The sequence below is a fragment of the Bufo bufo genome, chromosome 6, assembly GCF_905171765.1.
Source record: "Bufo bufo chromosome 6, aBufBuf1.1, whole genome shotgun sequence".
NCBI classification, from domain to species: domain Eukaryota; kingdom Metazoa; phylum Chordata; class Amphibia; order Anura; family Bufonidae; genus Bufo; species Bufo bufo.
Window position 1 is genome coordinate 190,502,483 of NC_053394.1, and position 20,902 is coordinate 190,523,384.

Genomic DNA, 20,902 nt, shown 5'->3' on the forward strand with positions numbered 1-20,902 from the left:
CGCCTCTCTGGCGCAGCCTGCTGGTCAATGTTAGAACATCATTGCCATTAAAATGCAATGCACTATAGGGATAGCGCAATGCATTTTAAAAGCAATCAAAATGCTGTTTGTTATAGTCCCCTTGTGGCACTATTAAGTGAGAAAAAAAGAGAAAAAAAAACACATTTATGAAATTCCATTAAAAAATACGCTATTTTTTTCCATTGAAAATACGCTTTTAATGAAAAAAATTGCAAAAAAAGAGTTCCCCCATATGTTTAGTATTGCTGCATCCGTAATGACCCGGACTACATAAATATCATGTAAATTATACCCTACGGTCAACGCTGTAAAAAAAGACAGAATTGCTAATTTATTCTTAGTTGCCACCGAAAAAACTTAATAACAAGCGATCAAAAAGCGTCATTTACTCTAAAATGATACCAATGAAAAATACAAGTCATCCCACAAAAATCAAGCCCCTACACAACTCCATAGAAAGAAAAAAAAAAGTTATGGGTCTTGGGAAGCGGCAATGCAAAACAGATATATACACTGCTCAAAAAAATAAAGGGAACACTTAAACAACACAATATAACTCCAAGTCAATCACACTTCTGTGAAATCAAACTGTCCACTTAGGAAGCAACACTGAGTGACAATCAATTTCACATGCTGTTGTGCAAATGGGATAGACAACAGGTGAAAATTATAGGCAATTAGCAAGACACCCCCAATAAAGGAGTGGTTCTGCAGGTGGTGACCACAGACCACTTCTCAGTTCCTATGCTTCCTGGCTGATGTTTTGGTCACTTTTGAATGCTGGCGGTGCTTTCACTCTAGTGGTAGCATGAGACGGAGTCTACAACCCACACAAGTGGCTCAGGTAGTGCAGCTTATCCAGGATGGCACATCAATGCGAGCAGTGGCAAGAAGGTTTGCTGTGTCTGTCAGCGTAGTGTCCAGAGCATGGAGGCGCTACCAGGAGACAGGCCAGTACATCAGGAGACGTGGAGGAGGCTGTAGGAGGGCAACAACCCAGCAGCAGGACCGCTACCTCCGCCTTTGTGCAAGGAGGAACAGGAGGAGCACTGCCAGAGCCCTGCAAAATGACCTCCAGCAGGCCACAAATGTGCATGTGTCTGCTCAAACAGTCAGAAACAGACTCCATGAGGGTGATATGAGGGCCCGACGTCCACAGGTGGGGGTTGGCCTTACAGCCCAACACCGTGTAGGACGTTTGACATTTGCCAGAGAACACCAAGATTGGCAAATTCGCCACTGGCGCCCTGTGCTCTTCACAGATGAAAGAAGGTTCACACTGAGCACATGTGACAGACGTGACAGAGTCTGGAGACGCCGTGGAGAACGTTCTGCTGCCTGCAACATCCTCCAGCATGACCGGTTTGGCATTGGGTCAGTAATGGTGTGGGGTGGCATTTCTTTGGAGGGCCGCACAGCCCTCCATGTGCTCGCCAGAGGTAGCCTGACTGCCATTAAGTACCGAGATGAGATCCTCAGACCCCTTGTGAGACCATATGCTGGTGCGGTGTCACGGCGGACGTGCACAGTATAAAAGATAACACACCAACCAGGCTCTGGACGAGAGACAGGGGAAGGGTCACCTCCTAGTTTATCCCTGACCTCTTTCCCTGCACTGCTCAGCCCACAGGCAGACCCTTCAATGTGTGCTGTGTCCTCCAGCCTGGACTGACAAAACCCTGAACTCCCTGAGATGGTGAAGTGGGGAGATAGGAGCAGCCTGCTCGCACAGAACCTGGATGGGAAAAGATGACACCAACAACCAAACTAGAAATGACACTTATCTCTTGAGAGCAGGAACTGACAGCCAACATTCCCTCCAAACTTCCCTGACCAAAATGATTAGTATAATCCACTCAGAGCACTTAGCTGGAGACCATTTAAACTAATGACTCCACCCAGTGCACCTGATGAGAGGCGGATCCAGCACGGCACCAAAACAAATACTAAACTCGTGCTGCTATCCTGGCCGACCTCCGCACATCGTCAGAGTGGGGCATGACAGTACCCCCCCCCTTCTACGGGTGACCTCCGGACACCCTGGACCAACCTTATCCGGATGGGACCTATGAAAGGCCCTCACCAGTCGGCTGGCGTTGACATCTGACGCCGGAACCCACATCCTCCAAGTCTGCGGCAGATCCAGTCGAAACGCCACAGGATTGATCACCGCAGAAATTTTATATGGACCAACAAATCTTGGACCCAGTTTCCAAGATGGCACTCTCAACTTGATATTCTTAGTGGACAACCACACCAGATCACCCACACACAGGTCCGGACCAGTCACACGTCTCCTGTCAGCCATTCGTTTATACCTCTCACCCATCCTCTCCAAATTCCGTGGAATCCTGTGCCAGATAGAGGACAAGGCAGAAGAGAATCTCTCCTCCTCTGGCACCCCAGAGGAACCAGACCCAGAAAAGGTACCAAACTGAGGATGGAAACCGTATGCGCCAAAAAATGGCGACTTACCCGTGGACTCCTGCCTACAGTTATTCAATGCAAATTCTGCTAAGGACAAGAATGAGGACCAGTCCTCCTGATTCTCAGCCACAAAGCACCTCAAGTAGGTCTCCAGGTTTTGATTGGTATGCTCCGTCTGACCATTCGACTGTGGATGAAAAGCCGACGAGAAAGAAAGTTGAATGCCAAGTCGAGAGCAGAACGCCCTCCAAAACCTGGAGACAAACTTCGTGCCCCTATCAGAGACCACATCCGAAGGAATACCGTGCAATTTCACAATATTATCCACAAAAATCTGCGCAAGAGTCTTAGCGTTAGGCAGACTTGTTAGTGGTATAAAGTGAGCCATTTTACTGAAACGGTCGACTACCACCAAAATCACTGTTCTCCCGGAGGAACTCGGCAGGTCCGTAATAAAGTCCATGGACAAATGCGTCCAAGGACGAAATGGAATAGACAATGGAAGAAGTGAACCAGGCGGTCGAGTATGAGCAACCTTTGACCGAGCGCAGGTTTCACAAGCTGTCACGTAATTCTCAATACTCTTACGCAACCCTGGCCACCAGAACCTCCGGGACACCAGATCACAGGTGGACTTACCACCAGGATGTCCAGCGAGAACAGTATCGTGATGTTCCTTGAACACCTTGTATCGTAGGCCCTCAGGAACAAACAACCTCACTGGGGGACACGAACCAGGAGCCCCCTCCTGAGCTCCCAATACCTCCATCTCTAATTCAGGGTACAGAGCGGAGACCACCACTCCATCCGCCAAAATCGGCGCTGGATCTTCTGAATCACCTCCCCCAGGGAAGCTGCGAGACAAGGCATCTGCCTTGACGTTCTTGACCCCTGGGCGAAAGGTAACCACGAAATTGAACCTGGTAAAAAACAATGATTATCTGGCCTGTCTAGGGTTCAGACGCTTGCCAGATTGCAGGTAAGCCAAATTCTTATGGTCTGTATACACAGTAACAGGATGAGAAGCCCCCTCTAACCAGTGATGCCATTCTTCAAAGGCCAACTTGATAGCCAACAACTCCCTATCTCCAACATCATAATTCCTCTCGGCGACCGAGAGCTTCCTGGAGAAGAAGGCACACGGGACCCACTTGCCAGGAAAAGGACCCTGCGAAAGCACCGCCCCAACCCTTACCTCTGATGCATCAACCTCGACCACGAATGGCTGAGATACATCCGGCTGCACCAGAATGGGAGCAGACGCAAAACGCTCCTTAATAGCCGAAAAGGCCTGCAATGCCTCATCTGACCAGACAGAGACATCAGCGCCCTTCTTGGTCATATCAGTAAGAGGTTTGACTAGCGTGGAATAATTCAAAATAAATTTTCTATAATAATTCGTAAACCCCAAAAACCGCATCAAAGCTTTCTGATTCTCCAGTCGGTCCCACTCCAGAACCGCCCGGACCTTTTCGGGGTCCATACGAAAACCGGAATCAGAAAACATGTATCCTAAGAATGGAAGCTCTTGCACCGCAAACAAACATTTCTCCAATTTGGCATATAACTTATTCTCTCGAGGGATCGTCAAAACCTGTCTCACATGATCCTGATGGGTCTTCAGATCAGGAGAATAAATTAAAATGTCATCTAGGTAGACTACTACGAACCTCCCCTCCAAGTGATGAAAAATATCATTGACGAATCGCTGAAATACCGCTGGCGCATTCGTCAACCCAAAAGGCATTACCAAGTTCTCAAAATGACCCTCGTGCGTATTGAAGGCCGTTTTCCACTCATCTCCCTCCTTGATCCTGATCAGATTGTATGCTCCTCTCAAATCCAACTTGGAGAACACCTTGGCTCCCACAATCTGATCAAAAAGATCAGAGATCAAAGGCAGGGGATAGGGATCCCGGACTGTAATACGGTTCAGCTCCCGGAAATCCAAACACGGTCTCAGTGATCCATCTTTCTTCTTCACGAAGAACAAACCTACAGCCACTGGAGACTTAGATGGTCTAATATGACCCTTTGCCAAACTCTCGGCGACATACTTTCGCATGACCTCTCTCTCGGGTTGAGAGAGGTTGTAGAGCCGAGACTTAGGCAACTTAGCCCCCGGAATGAGATTCACTGGACAATCATAGTCACGATGAGGGGGCAATTCCTGAGCCCCACCCTCCGAAAAGACATCCGAAAAATCAGAGAGATACTGAGGTAAGGCCATAACGGACACTTGAGAAATAGATGTGACAAGACAATTATCCGAACAAAACTTGCTCCAACCAATGATTTGTCTCGCTTGCCAGTCTATAATTGGGTTATGTCTGAACAACCATGGCAACCCCAAAACTATTGGAGCTGGCAAATCCTTCATAACGAAACAGGAAATAATCTCAGCATGTGAATCACCCACCCTTAAATGAATACCATGAACAACGTGAGTAAGGCTCCCTTGAGAAAGAGGGGAAGAATCAATAGCAAAAACACGAATCTCGTTCTCTAACGTGCAAGTACTTAGTCCCAGACCCTCAAGAAACAGAAAGTCAATTAAATTAACCCCAGCAGCACAATCAAGAAAAACATCAACAAACACATTTCTAGACTCTAGCGCCACCATAGCTGAAAGGAGAAAACGGGAACTGCAGGGAACTTGCATACCAGTCTGCTCCACCACACCATTCATACTACTAAGTGTGAGGGGAGTTTTTTTTTTTTTCTCTTTTTTCTTTATCTCTTCCCCCTGTGGTTCAATATACGGACAAGAAAAAACAAAATGACCCCTCTTCCCACAATAGAAACATAGATTGTGCACTTTACGAAAGTCTCTACTATCCGAATGGCAAGATATCTGACCTAACTGCATGGGTTCCTCCCCTACCCCAGAGTAACAAGCAATATCACCCTGGGCAGCTGGTGAAACAAAACCAGACGCGGGAGGAATCCCCTGCACGGAGGGACCCTTACACCTCTCTCTGATACATCTATCCAAACGTATAGCCAAAGACATTGCGTTCTCCAAAGTATCTGGGTATTCATGAAAAGCCAGAGCATCTTTCAACCTTTCAGATAACCCCTGACAAAACTGACTACGTAACGCGGGGTGGTTCCACCCCGACTCAGTAGCCCACCTCCTAAACTCTGTGCAGTAAACATCAGCAGTATGTTTACCCTGTAGTAAGTTACGTAATTTTGATTCTGCCACCGAAACTCGATCTGGGTCATCGTAAATCAATCCCAGGGCTTTAAAAAATTCCTCCACCGACCGGAGGGCCAGAGACCCGGGCGGCAGAGAAAAAGCCCAGGATTGCGCGTCCCCTTTAAGCAAAGACATGACGATACCCACCCTCTGATCCTCATTACCTGATGAAAATGGGCACAATCGAAAGTACAAATTACATGACTCTTTGAAACGGAAAAAATCATCAGTACCCCCTGCAAATTTCTCAGGAAGAGCGACTTTAGGCTCTCCAACAATTTGACCTGTACCTGAAGCCAACACCCTCTGACACTGTGTGACCGTACTACGCAGATCCGCAACCTCCAGGGACAAACCCTGCATGCGGTCAACCAGTACATCAATTGACGCCATCACTTAAACGCTGAGCAATGGCAGTCACAGTATGGCGGATTATAATGTCACGGCGGACGTGCACAGTATAAAAGATAACACACCAACCAGGCTCTGGACGAGAGACAGGGGAAGGGTCACCTCCTAGTTTATCCCTGACCTCTTTCCCTGCACTGCTCAGCCCACAGGCAGACCCTTCAATGTGTGCTGTGTCCTCCAGCCTGGACTGACAAAACCCTGAACTCCCTGAGATGGTGAAGTGGGGAGATAGGAGCAGCCTGCTCGCACAGAACCTGGATGGGAAAAGATGACACCAACAACCAAACTAGAAATGACACTTATCTCTTGAGAGCAGGAACTGACAGCCAACCTTCCCTCCAAACTTCCCTGACCAAAATGATTAGTATAATCCACTCAGAGCACTTAGCTGGAGACCATTTAAACTAATGACTCCACCCAGTGCACCTGATGAGAGGCGGATCCAGCACGGCACCAAAACAAATACTAAACTCGTGCTGCTATCCTGGCCGACCTCCGCACATCGTCAGAGTGGGGCATGACATGCGGTTGGCCCTGGGTTCCTCCTAATGAAAGACAATGCTAGACCTCATGTGGCTGGAGTGTGTCAGCAGTTCCTGCAAGACGAAGGCATTGATGCTATGGACTGGCCCGCCCGTTCCCCCGGACCTGAATCCAATTGAGCACATCTGGGACATCATGTCTCGCTCTATCCACCAACGTCACGTTGCACCACACACTGTCCAGGAGTTGGCAGATGCTTTAGTCCAGGTCTGGGAGGAGATCCCTCAGGAGACCGTCCGCCACCTCATCAGGAGCATGCACAGGCGTTGTAGGGAGGTCATACAGGCACGTGGAGGCCACACACACTACTGAGCCTCATTTTGACTTGTTTTAAGGACATTACATCAAAGTTGGATCAGCCTGTAGTGTGTTTTTCCACTTTAATTTTGAGTGTGACTCCAAATCCAGACCTCCATGGGTTGAAAAATTTGATTTCCATTTTTTTATTTTTGTGTGATTTTGTTGTCAGCACATTCAACTATGTAAAGAACAAAGTATTTCAGAAGAATATTTAATTAATTCAGATCAAGGATGTGTTATTTTTGTGTTCCCTTTATTTTTTTGAGCAGTGTATTTTTTTTTATTTTAAAAAAGGGGTTTTATTGCACAAAAGTAGTAAAACGTAAAAAATAAATAAATATGTATTTGGTATCACTGTAATCGTATTATGTTATTAATACCGAAAAATTTATAACGGAAAAACGCAGGTGGCAAAATTGCTGTTTTTCCCATCTCCCTCCCAGAAAGAGTTAATAAAAGTGAATCAGAAAGTTATGTGTACCCCAAAATGGCTCCATTAAAAACTACAACTTGTCCCGAATACAAGCCGAATACAGCTATATAGACGGTAAAATAAAAAAGTTATAGCTTTTGGAACGCGATGATGAAAAAAGGAAGAAAAATGCTTGGTCAGTAAGGCCTAAAACAGACTGGTCACGAAGTCTAATAAGGGGATCACAATCTGTCCAGCCAATAAAGGAGGAGAGATTGTCATCTTAGACATGGACAAATACCGTATATACAGGAATGCTCCAGATAATTATTGGACACTAACAATTACAAGAAGTTACCGTAAATCATGACCCCATTAATCAATATAGTGGAAACTTAACTCAATTGTGTATAGGAGTGTTACATAAGGGGATTCTGAACAAACAGGAGTATGATTTTATTTTGGGAACAGAGAAACAGACACATGTTTTCTATTGTATCCCAAAGATACAAAAAAGTTTGATTAATTCACCTGGAAGACCAATCATATCAGGGATAGGATCGTTGACATAAAATCTCTCTAAGTATATAGATCAACATTTTCAACCTTTAGTAAAATAACTAGAGATGAGTGAATCGAAGTTGACGAAGTGGAATTCGATCCGAATTTCAGGAAAAATTTGATTCGCACCGAATCTGAATTTCCTCACGCTTCGTGGTAACTAATCGCATTTTTTCCTAAAATGGCTGCTGCATGTGTGAGGACATGGAGCAAGGAACTCTGGGAAGGCGGGATCACCCATAATGCCATGCATGCAGCCAATCAGCAACCAGCCAGCCCTGTGATGTCACAACCCTATAAATAGCCTCAGCCATTTTGGATTCTGCCATTTTCCAGTGTACTTAGTGAAGGGAGAGATGTCAGCATGCGCTAGGGACACTTCATTTACAAGTTCAGGGAAAAGATTATCCAAAGTGTAAGGAAAGGATAGGGAGGAATCATTCCACAGCATTTATGTTGAACAGGGTTCAATTTCAGTAGGGGAAGTTACAGCCTGGGTAATAGGAACAATCTTATTACACCTTGTTGCCATTATACAGCTCTGTCATTTCAGCAAACTGCTTTTGTTATTGGGGTGCAAGTGCTGATACAGCCATTAACAGGGTTTATTACAAGGAAATATTTATACGTCTTATTTGGCCTTGTGCAGTGCAGTTATATGTTGTAAAGCCCTTTTTGTTGTGTATTAGTGGCAAAAGTTAAATATATTTGCCGTTCAGTGGTGCAGTTATATGTTCTAAAGCCCTTTTTGTCGTGTATTAGTGGCAAAAGTAAAATATATTTGCCGTTCCGCGGTGCAGTTACAGTTGTGTTCAAAATAATAGCAGTCATACATCACTAACCTGATCAATCGCTGTTTTTGGTAGAAATGATATTTCTACATGGCAAATAATTTGCTAGCAGATGTAGTGGAGTAATAGAAACCCAACAGACCCAACAGTCATGACATGCATGCTGCTAGTTCTCTGTAATTCAATCACTTATTGAAAGGGGCATGTTCAAAATAATAGCAGTATGGAGTTCAATGAGTGAGGTAATTCATTCTTTGAAAAACAGGTGCCAATTATTTCCCTTATTTAAGGAAGGAAGGCAGCAAATGTTGTTCATGCTGGTTACAGTTCATTTCTCTCTGAAATTGGAGGAAAATGGGTCACTCCAGACATTGTTCAGAAGAACAGCGTACCTTGATTTAAAAGTTGATTGGAGAGGGGAAACATATAAAGAAGTGCAGAAAATGATAGGCTGCTCAGCTAAAATGATCGCAAATGCTTTAAAATGGCAACCAAAAACTGAAAGATGTGGAAGAAAGCGAAAAACTACCATTCGTATGGATAGAGAAATAACCAAAATGGCAAGGACTCAATATCCAACAATCAGCTTCAGGAAGATCAAAGAAGGTCTAAAGTTACCTGTGAGTACTGTTACAATTAGAAGACGCCTATGTGAAGCCAAGCTATCTGCAAGAAGCCCCCGCAAAGTCCCACTGATGAAAAAAAGACATGTGCTGAAGAGGTTACAATTTGCCAAAGAGAACATTGACTGGCCTAAAGAAACATTTTGTGGACTGATGAAAGTAAGATTGTTCTTTTTGGATCTAGTGACCGGAGACAGTTTGCCAGATGACCCCCAAACACTGACTTCACGCCACAGTACACTGTGAAGACAGTGAAGCATGGTGGCGCAAGCATCATGATATGGGGATATTTCTCATACTAAGGTGTTGGGCCTATTTATCGCATACCAGGGATCATGGATCAGTTTGAATACATCAGAATACTTGAAGAGGTCATGCTGCCTTATGCTGAAGAGGAAATGCCCTTGAAATGGGTGTTCCAACAAGACAATGACCCCAAACACACCAGTAAACGTGCAGCATCTTCGTTCAAGATCAAAAAGATTGACGTTATGGAGTGGCCAGCCCAATCCCCAGATCTTAATCCAATAGAAAACTTGTGGGGTGACATCAAAAATGCAGTTTCTGAAGCAAAACCAAGAAATAGAGAAGAACTGTGGAATGTAGTCCATTCATCCTGGGCTGGAATACCTGTTCACAGGTGCCAGAAGTTGGTTGACTTCATGCAACACAGATGTACAGCAGTTCTCAGAAACAGTGGTATACAACTAAATATTCGTTTAGGAAAGCAAAATCTTCAAACATTTTTCAGTTTATATAGTGAATGTTTGAGTTTGTAAAGAAGAATACAAACACTCCTATTTTTTTTTAACAGTCTAATATTCCCTTTTCTTCAATTTTTTTTTTAGAGGAGCAACACAAATTTGATATATTTTTATTCATGTTTTGATTTGGAATAGAATGTGTAGTGTTCCCAATGCATTTGTGTGTATGGAAATAAAAGCTATTAGAAGGATTTTGAGCTTTATTCACTTTTTTAAACACACTGCTATTATTTTGAACACAACTCTATATGTTCTAAAGCCCTTTTTGCCATGTATTAGTGGTAAAAGTAAAATATATTTGCCGTTCAGCGGTGCAGTTATATGTTCTAAAGCCTTTTGTGGTATGTATAAGTGTAAAAAAATAAGGGCCTATTTGCCATTCAGCGGTGCAGTTATATGTTCTAAAGCCCTTTTTGTCGTGTATTAGTGGCAAAAGAAAAATATTTTGCTGTTCAGCGGTGCAGTTATATGTTCTAAAGCCTTTTGTGGTGTGTATAAGTGGAAAAAAATAAGGGCTTATTTGCCGTTCAGCGGTGCATTTACAGTCAGGTCCATAAATATTAGGACATCGACACAATTCTAATGTTTTTGGCTCTATACACCACTACAATGGATTTGAAATGAAACAAACAAGATGTGCTTTAACTGCAGACTGTCAGCATCCAAATCAGGTGAACGGTGTAGGAATTACAACAGTTTGCATATGTGCCTCCCACTTGTTAAGGGACCAAAAGTAATGGGACAATTGGCTTCTCAGCTGTTCCATGGCCAGGTGTGTGTTATTCCCTCATTATCCCAATTACAATGAGCAGATAAAAGGTCCAGAGTTCATTTCAAGTGTGCTATTTGCATTTGGAATCTGTTGCTGTCAACTCTCAAGATGAGATCCAAAGAGCTGTCACTATCAGTAAAGCAAGCCATCATAAGGCTGAAAAAACAAAACAAACCCATCAGAGATTGTAACAAGTGAAGTAGGGGGCGGCACCACTACTCCGGCTGAGCGCACATGAATCAAGCGCTGTGCGTGGCTGGAGAGGACACACACGATCGGAGGTGCTCAGCTGTGCAGGTAAGATGCGAAATAGAGGTAATGTAGAGCAGAACAAAAGCAGCGGCACTCACCAGTGTGTAGTCAAAGAATCAGCAGCTTTATTAATCCAGTATTACATCAGGCAGGGGGCGGACAATTCAGAGACACGCATTGAACAGCGCGGCCGTTTCGCGCTACATGCGCTTCTTCTGGCTGTGCGTCCATCAGAGAGATAGCAAAAACATTAGGTATGGCCAAAACAACTGTTTGAAACATTCTTAAAAAAAAGGAACGAACCGGTGAGCTCAGCAACACCAAAATACCTGGAAGACCACGGAAAACAACTGTGGTGGATGACCAAAGAATTCTTTCCCTGGTGAAGCTTATTGCTGCCCATTTATGCCCCAGAATTATATTGTATACAGTACAGACCAAAGTTTGGACACACCTTCTCATTCAAAGAGTTTTCTTTATTTCCATGACTATGAAGGCATCAAAACTATGAATTAACACATGTGGAATTATATACATAACAAACAAGTGTGAAACAACTGAAAATATGTCATATTCTAGGTTCTTCAAAGTAGCCACCTTTTGCTTTGATTACTGCTTTGCACACTCTTGGCATTCTCTTGATGAGCTTCAAGAGGTAGTCCCCTGAAATGGTCTTCCAACAGTCTTGAAGGAGTTCCCAGAGATGCTTAGCACTTGTTGGCCCTTTTGCCTTCACTCTGCGGTCCAGCTCACCCCAAACCATCTCTATTGGGTTCAGGTCCGGTGACTGTGGAGGCCAGGTCATCTGGCGCAGCACCCCATCACTTTCCTTCATGGTCAAATAGCCCTTACTTTCAAAGTTTTCCCAATTTTTTGGCTGACTGACTGACCTTCATTTCTTAAATTAATGATGGCCACTCGTTTTTCTTTACTTAGCTGCTTTTTTCTTGCCATAATACAAATTCTAACAGTCTATTCAGTAGGACTATCAGCTGTGTATCCACCTGACTTCTCCTCAACGCCACTGATGGTCCCAACCCCATTTATAAGGCAAGAAATCCCACTTATTAAACCTGACAGGGCACACCTGTGAAGTGAAAACCATTTCAGGGGACTACCTCTTGAAGCTCATCAAGAGAATGCCAAGAGTGTGCAAAGCAGTAATCAAAGCAAAAGGTGGCTACTTTGAAGAACCTAGAATATGACATATTTTCAGTTGTTTCACACTTGTTTGTTATGTATATAATTCCACATGTGTTAATTCATAGTTTTGATGCCTTCATAGTCATGAAAATAAAGAAAACTCTTTGAATGAGAAGGTGTGTCCAAACTTTTGGTCTGTACTGTATATACCTAAATGTGGCCAAATACTGCCCCAGGTTGGTGTATGTGTATATACATGTATATAGATATGCCCCAAGTATCTATATAGATGTGTATACTTAGATATTGCTGGCCGGAGAATGACCCCCAATCGTGGTGCCCCCCCAGCTGAGGAGAGGCCGACAACTGGACAATTATGTCCAGTTTCGGCCACTTAAAGGACAGAGAATCAATAAAGATCCTCTGCCCTTTGTCACCATCTCCGGCAGTGCCGGAGATGGTATGCCTAAACAGGGACATGGGAACAAAGAATTCCCATGCCCCTTTGTGCCGCTTACCTCCGGCGCTGTAATTACCATGCCAGGGGTATGCAATATCTCCACAGGCGGGAGGATCAAAGGATCCTGGGAGCGCGGGCTGGTGCGGTGATGTCATATCTCCGCGCCAGCCCACGTGGACCTGGCAGCGGTCAGGAGGAGAGCGTGTGCGGGGCTCAGAAGAGCTGAGTCCCGACCTACCTCCCAGAAGCAGAAGAGCTGAGGAGGCAGGCTGCGCTGTGTTAGAGGCAGGAGAACAGGAAGATTCCAGACAGCACTAAGACAGCCCCTGCAAGTTTTCCCTGCCCTGCTTCCTTCTTAACCCCTGCTGCCCTGAACCCCTGCAATCCTTCTCCCTGTGACACCCCTGCATCAACCCTGCAGTACGCTTTCCCCTGCTGCTGCAGTTTCTGCCCTGCAATTCCCTGCAGAGCATTAACCCCTGCATTGCCCTGCCCCTGCAGAGCATTAACCCCTGCATTGCCCTGTCCCTGCAGAGCATTAACCCCTGCATTCCCTGTGTGTAGCCCCAGCATTAACAGCTGCAGCAGTAACCCCTTCACTGCTGCTGCCTTGTACCCCTACAGCAGTGTGTCAACCCCTTCACTGCGGCTACATTGTTAACCCTTTTTTTTAGGTTACCCCTGCACAGTTAGCCCTTGCTGTCCAGCTACATCCCTGTTTCCCTGGCCTGCAAGTATTAACCCCTGCAGTGCCACAATTGTGTTTATCCCCTTGTTGCCCCATAGGGACAGTGAGTAGCCAGGCGGGTGGGTTGCTGATATTTGTGTGTATGTAAGTGTAATGTATAGATAGTGTGTGGGGTGGAATTGGGAATAGGGTAGTGTAGTTAGGATTGTGTTTAATAATACTGTGTTTATTGTAGTACTGTTACTTTACTGCGGTGTTGTCACCGCCAGTTCTGTGAGAAGCTCTGGTAGACGTCCTTCTCTACCTTTTGCATGATGTTCTTTGTTTTGGTTTCACTTTGTTATCTCCTTTCCTTCTCCCAGGTGTCACCTATTTAGACTAATCGCCTCCCTTTATATTCCCTCCCATACTGCCTTACTTTGCGGTTTATACTACTTCCTGGATGAAGTGTTCACTGCTGGAGGCTGCTGCTGCTGTTTACTCAGATAAGTCTTTTCATGTATTGTGTTTCCTTGCTGGCTTGATTCTAGGTGACCCTGACTCTGTCCGTATTAAGTGCAGGGAGCCGGTGGTCGTGTCCCCTCACTATTATAGGGTTTTCAGGTGTCACACAGTCTTAGGTACGTGGGGCATGCAATCGTCTACCATTGAGACCCTTGCATGGGCATAGCAGTCAGGGAGAGCTCTTAGGGTTTTATAGGGCTCACCTATATGCTCCTTTGTTTGGGATCAAGCCAGTCGGACGTTTATTCATAAGTTACAGCTATCTGCAACATCATCCGTGACAGGTGTGTACGCCTATATGTATATATATTTATATCCATTGATCTATAAATATATATAGATATAGCATATTATTAGACTTGTATAATTGTATCGTGTAATAAATATTCCTTATTGTCAATAATACAGCGTATAGTGTTTTTAGTAGTCGCCGCCGTAGTATAGTAGTAAGGCGCATTTAGTATAGTGCAGTTCAGTGTAGTATATAGGCAATCAGAGGTAGTCAGTTAGTTAGACAATTGGCTGACTAACATAGTTAGTTTATATTTAAGGTATAAATAGGTGGAGTCATCACTAGACGACTTACGCCTATTTATGAATATTAATTATTGGTATTATCCAAAATATCAATAATTAATATTTCCCTTAACAGTGTTGAAGTGAGAAATTTACAGCCCTTTTTGGTGTGTATTAGTGGGAAAAAATATTTGCAGTTCAGCGGTGAAGTTCCATTGTACTACAGCTATTTACAGGGTGTATTAATAGGATAGATACTGTACGTACGTCCTATCAGCCGTTCTGCAGTGAATTGTGATTTTTATATTTATTTTTTGGGGTGTATTAATAGGAAAAAGAATACGGGAAAATTGATGGGTGATTGTAGACTTTGTTCTGTATGAACCGAATTACGTCGATTAGCCATTCATTGGTGAAATGTTTTTGTGAAACAGTCTTTATGGGGAAAATTAATGGGTGATTGTAGATCTTCTGTATGAACCGAATTATGTCGATTAGCCATTCAGTGGTGAAATTTGCTTGTTATACAGCCTATTTTGGGAAAATTGGTCGGTAGCTGTAACTATGGTCAAGGACAATATATGTCCTTTACGGTCCACTGGGTAAATGTGGTTCCTGCCCAGCCACACCAGCAACTTGGCAAGGTGACGCTCTTCCACCTGCATGTTCTCACGCCGTTGGTCCTGCAACAATGTCCGCCTCTACCTCCTCATTCTCCACCGTTTCCTCATCCTTCACTGCAGGGACAATTCACAGTGCACCACATGTGCAGGGCACGGTGGTGTAATGCTGTTCTATACCTCGTTTGCCTGGGTGGACAGAGTCACACAGGGGAGGTACAGCTCCATGTCCTTCATCAAGAAATCGAATCCTGGCTTTCTCTGCGAGAACTCAAAATGGGAACCATGGGAACCGACAACGGGAAGAACATGGTGTCGGCGCTGCGTCAAGGAGGTCTGAGCCATGTGCCCTGCATGACACACATGTTCAATCTGGTTGTCAAGCGGTTCCTGAAGTCTTTGACACATCTGCAAGACATCCTTAAAATGCATGCGCTTCAGCCACTTATACACCGCAAAGCACACCCTCCTTGAGATGCAGTGGCAGAACGGCATCCCCCAACATAGGCTGATATGTGACGTTTCCACCCATTGGAATTCTACCCTCCATATGCTGGACCGACTATACAAACAGAGAAATGCCATCAACGATTTCTTGATGATCCAAGCGGACAGGAGTACTCCCCTGTGTAACTTCGATGTCAGCCAGTGGCAGCTCATGCGTGACACCTGCCGTTTGCTCAGGCCCTTTGAGGAGGCCACGTTATTTGTCAGTCACCAGGACTACAGATGAACAACGTCATTCCACTGCTTCATGTCCTGGAAGAGATGCTGGTAAATCTGGCTGTTCAGGGGACTGTCGACAAGGCACCTAGAAAGATGGCGGCAGAGTTTGATACATTTGTCTGTCAAAATCTCTGTTTACAGTCAATGAACAGGAACATAATTTATCGCAAGGATATGCAAACACCTACCAATGGGGTGTTAACCCCCAGAAGTAGGTCATCAGCACGAAGGAGCAGTCATTTTTACAGCTCGAGGTATCCGGAAGCTTGACCTCTGAACGTTGACGGTCTGCATCGCAAAGCTTGTCTAAAAGAAAAATCACGCAGTGCACCCCCTTGGAGGAAACTCTTGATCCGGCACAGGCTGCTTCGCTCCTTCAAAAACAATGGACTCTGTACAGTGTGACACCGATGTATAATTTGTCATACACCAGACTGAAAGAGTATTCCAAGCACCTGACTGCCCACATAGCTGTCAAGAAGCAGAAGGGTCTTGCCATTGAAGTGGGCTCAGAGCTGAACCTTAAAGCCAAATTTTCCTGTTTACCTGGACTCAAAGGAAAGGACAGAGATCCACTGGCTGTGGTCATACAGATTTCCTCCAAGCCTCCACTCACCAAGGCAAGACCGTATTGTGTGGACAGGTTGGTTCTACGGGACATACAAAGAGGACAATCTATTGGAGGTGTTACCAGAGACATTTACTAGCCTCCCACTCTTCCTGTATAATGGCTCTGAGGCGCACACGGCTATCATAGGGACGTGGTTCCAAATAAACTTTGACTGTTGTTTCGGTAAGCTAGTGATCAGTTCTCAGGACCTTACTTGGCTAGCAGCGATGTGGACCAGGTATGACGTGTCTGGATCAGTGTCGGCCACAGAGCTTGTTTTCTCTGTGCCCATCGAACCTCGCATGGACATTTTCTTATGCCATCCACGCAGAGGACTTCAAGACTTTATGAAATGATATTCATAGGATCAAAGGACGAGGTCACGTTGGAGGAAGTGGACAATTTATTCCAATGTCTTTACTCGCATTTCTTCAGACACTTTAGAATCCACTTATCAGCAACCCAGCTCTTCAAGGTAACCGCATCTGTGGCATTAGCGCATTGTGAAGGAAAGTGAAGTTCCTCAGTAAGGACTAACTAATCCAAGTGCTGAGATTCATCACGGAGCTGGCCATCAATAACATCCAGTATTGAACACATGGACGACTCTCATCTCGGACCTTGTCCACAATGTTCGGGACCCCCTGAATGTCTTACATGTTTTAGACATGATCCGTGCAGTGCTTACTACATGTTATACCGCTTCTTACCTTTCTGTTACAGCGGCTGTGAGACCTGCACATACTAAGGCTTATTTATGAAGATTTTCCGGTGTTGCTTGTCCCGACCAGCTGTATTTGTGTAGCCTGCACTGTAGGAATGAGCTGGAGTCAGCTTGTTTGCTGGACTGTTCCTCCAGTATCAGCCATATCCCCATACATTTCATGATCAATATGCATTACCATCGTGGTCACCCCGACACTGGTCGTCAATCCATACTTGTTGATGAAGCACTTTTTTTTTTCAGTTTGTCTACTTGTATAAGCATTTAATAGAACAGGTTCTGTAGACATCTATGTGGAATCAGCTGACAACGGTGTAAAAGGAGTGCACTTCTTCTTGACGCTAACATTGACCTGTAAGGCTGAGTTCATACTTGAGTCATTTGGTTAGTTTTGGCCCCATGACTGCTCAAATAAGTGAAGTGTGCAGTGATTCTAAGAGCAACGCCTGTCATCTGCATGTCATACTGACTATTATTTCACTACCACAGCAGACTCCCTATGTGTGTTACTGCAAGGCACAGTGTTCTACACCACTATATAGGCTCTCTGCAGCCAGGAAATATACGTTTTTTTAAAGCAATTCGCCACGAATATATTCGGATTGAAACAAATTTAAAAAAAAAATTCAGCCAACCGGTTGAATCAAATTTTTAAAAAATTCGCTCATCTCTAAAAATAACCCTTAGGTATTTCACAGATACATTACACATTGTGACTATATTAGAACAAATGGAAGTACGTCGTATCTAGTACCACTTAAAGTCTATTGCCAATAATAGTCCTCTTCTGACTGTAGTACATCTGGCCAAGTTTACTGTATAGTTTATAACTTTAGCAACAGCCATTTAGTGGTCTCATACCTTGTACAGAGATGCCAAGCAGCACACATGGTACGCATGAGCACATCGGTATAATCTGCCAACTACTCCTTCTGTCAAAGTCTTTCTACAGAGAGTACAGTCCTAGTAGTAAAAAAAACACAAGTACAGTATGCTATAAATTAACAAAATTGTATAAAAGTATAAAATAATGTAAAATACAAAACCATACATAATGCCACTGCAAACTCAATATTATCATTAATATAACTATTTATTTGAACTTGATAGACCTCATCAGTACAAACTACAAAACTATAGGTAGCCACAAACATTGAATTTTGTCAGTAGATTTTGCCGATTTTGTTAGGTTCCATTATCAATCTAAAATTTATGGATCTGACACAAAAAAGGGCTCCCATGGGACTAATCAGTAAGTGTGTAAAGGGGGCAAACCTTACCACTGCTTATTAATGTGACTGTATATTTCACTGTCATCCCCCTTTTACTTGTCACGGATCAGTGACTGTAGACAGTGCCTTAGGTCATTATTCTGGTACTCCCCTGTTATTCACTCTTTAACCTCTGTACAGGGATCTGGACTTTGCTGCAGGGAAAAATCCAGCCCACTAGCTCCTGGGATAGTCTCAGTGTAGTTGGTAGCAGACCTATTGGGGTCAGGAGGGACCCTGGTGCAAACACTAGTAGCTCAGGCTAACAAAAAATGCACCTAAACTAATAGCATTCTTAATACAGAATGCTTACTAAAATGTGGCTTTAGGGGTTAAAAAATATAACAAAAATTAACTCACCTCATCCTGTTGCTCACGCAGCCGACATCTTCTTCTTTCAGGACCTGCCAAAGGACCTTTGATGACTCACATGGTGAGCGTGGTGATGTCAGCGCAGGTCCTGCTGAATGAAGATAGAATCTTCATTCAGCAGGATCTGCGCTGACATCACCGCGCTCACCACATGGTGAACGCGGTGATGTCAGCACAGGTCCTGCTGAATGAAGATAGAATCTTCATTCAACAGGACCTGCGCTGACGTCACCGCGCTCACCACTTGGTGAGTGCGATTACGTCATCAAAGGTCCTTTTGGCAGGTCCTGATAGAAGAAGAAAGAAGAAGATGCCGTCTGCACGAACAACAGGATGAGGTGAGTTTTTTTTTTTAACCCCTAAAGCCACATTTTAGTAAGCATTCTGTATTAAGAATGCTATTATTTTCCCTTATAACCATGTTATAAGGGAAAATAATAAAATATACAGAACACCTAACCCCAAACCCGAACTTCAGTGCACCCGCACGATAAAAACCTGAACATCGGAACGCAATCACAGTCAAAACTGACTGCAATTGCATACCTACTCGCACGATTTTCCCTGATCGCAGACTAGTGCGATCAGGGAAAATCGTGCGAGTAGGTATGCAATTGCAGTCAGTTTTGACTGCGATTGCGTTCCGATGTTCAGTTTTTATCGTGCGGGTGCACTGAAGTTCGGGTTTGGGTTAGGTGTTCTGTATATTTTATTATTTTCCCTTATAACATGGTGCAAGGGGCCTTAAGGATGAAGCTAAGCGTGTGCGGCCATTTCAGTGAACAGGAAAAACAAATAAGAGGAAAAAAAACGACAGCAGGTGGCACTATACAGATACATTTTATTAAATAACTCAGTGACTGTACTATAGTTTTAATTACATGCAAATACTAAATAATTCAGATCCAGGTGCTGGTTTGAAAACTGTACAATATTGTTTGTGGCATCTGGATCTGTAGTCCTTTTCTACTGACAGCTCATAACACTCCTTTAAGCTACAGTCTTAGTTTGGTAAGAAAATAACTTAAATGAGTGTTTATGGGCTGTCAGGACACTATAAATATTGGGGGAGATTTATCAAAACTGGTGCAAATGAAAACTGGCGCAAATGAAAACTGGCTTCGTTGTCCATAGCAACCAGTCAGATTCCACTATTCATTTTTCAGAGCTCCCATGGAAATGGAAAGGCTCACTCTGATTGGTTGCTAGGGGCAACTAAGCCCGTTTTCCTTTGCACCAGTTTTGGTAAATCTCCCCCAATGACTACATATTGAGCCATCTGAGCTATATGATGGATTTCAGTAAAAAAAAAAAAAAAAACAGAAAGAACAGTCCGCATAGTCAGTGGCAACTGAAGGCTATAGAAGACCATTTGGAACATGTTTTTTTTAGCCCAAAATAAGTAGAATGCAATAATAACTAAGGGCAAAATAAACTAGTGACAGGCCCCCTTAGCAAAATGTTGTATCCCTTTAAATTTGCTAAAATCTTGTATAGTCATGAATATAGCCGATTAGTCATGAATATTTATGAGTTTCTGATTTAGTTGGTAATAAAACTGTCAATCAGTGGCAGGGGGTGAAGAAAGTCAGAAGCTCATGACATGCGCTGGAGCAGCATAACACTGGGGGCAGTTTCCCTTTAAGAACAGAAAGAGTTACATCAACGAAACAATTCATACCTCTAATGGAGAATTCCTCACTCTTTGCAAGAACTGTTTTATGATTTCTTCCGGCTTTTTTGCTATTATATAAAAATGAAGAAATACCATTGGCAAAAGAAAAAAGTGACCTTCCATAAATTTCCCACACTGTGATGACCCAGTTTAAACAGCAAAGCTACAGAATAAAGAGAAGGCCAGCCTATTGGTTTATGCATCAGCAGATAATGTGAAAACTGGAATATTTATGCATTTACAGTGGCATGTAAAAGTTTGGGCACCCCTGATCAAAATACTGTTACTGTGAAGCAAGTTGAAGATGAAATGAACTCCAAAAGGCATAAAGTTAAAGATGACACATTCCCTTTGTATTTTAAGCAAAACAATTTTTTATTTTCATCTTTTACATTTTCAAAATAACAAAAAACAAAAAGGCCACCCTGCATGGTTAGCACCTAGTAGCATCCCCTTTGGCAAGTATCACAGCTTGTAAACACTTTTTATAGCCAGCCAAGAGTCTTTTAATTCT

General features: G+C 43.8%; 1 protein-coding gene across 1 annotated transcript in view; it reads right to left on the reverse strand.

The window, feature by feature from the left end:
• LOC121005625 (E3 ubiquitin-protein ligase DTX4-like) overlaps window positions 1–20,902 on the reverse strand; it is a 102,164-nt gene that overhangs the window by 72,147 nt on the left and 9,115 nt on the right. Inside the window, exons 4-6 of the mRNA XM_040438399.1 lie at window positions 20,395–20,456; window positions 17,932–18,033; window positions 8,399–8,416 (exon numbers count right to left, since the gene is read on the reverse strand). Of these exons, the coding sequence (XP_040294333.1) occupies window positions 8,399–8,416; window positions 17,932–18,033; window positions 20,395–20,456 (182 nt within the window). The remainder of the gene's footprint in view (window positions 1–8,398; window positions 8,417–17,931; window positions 18,034–20,394; window positions 20,457–20,902) is intronic.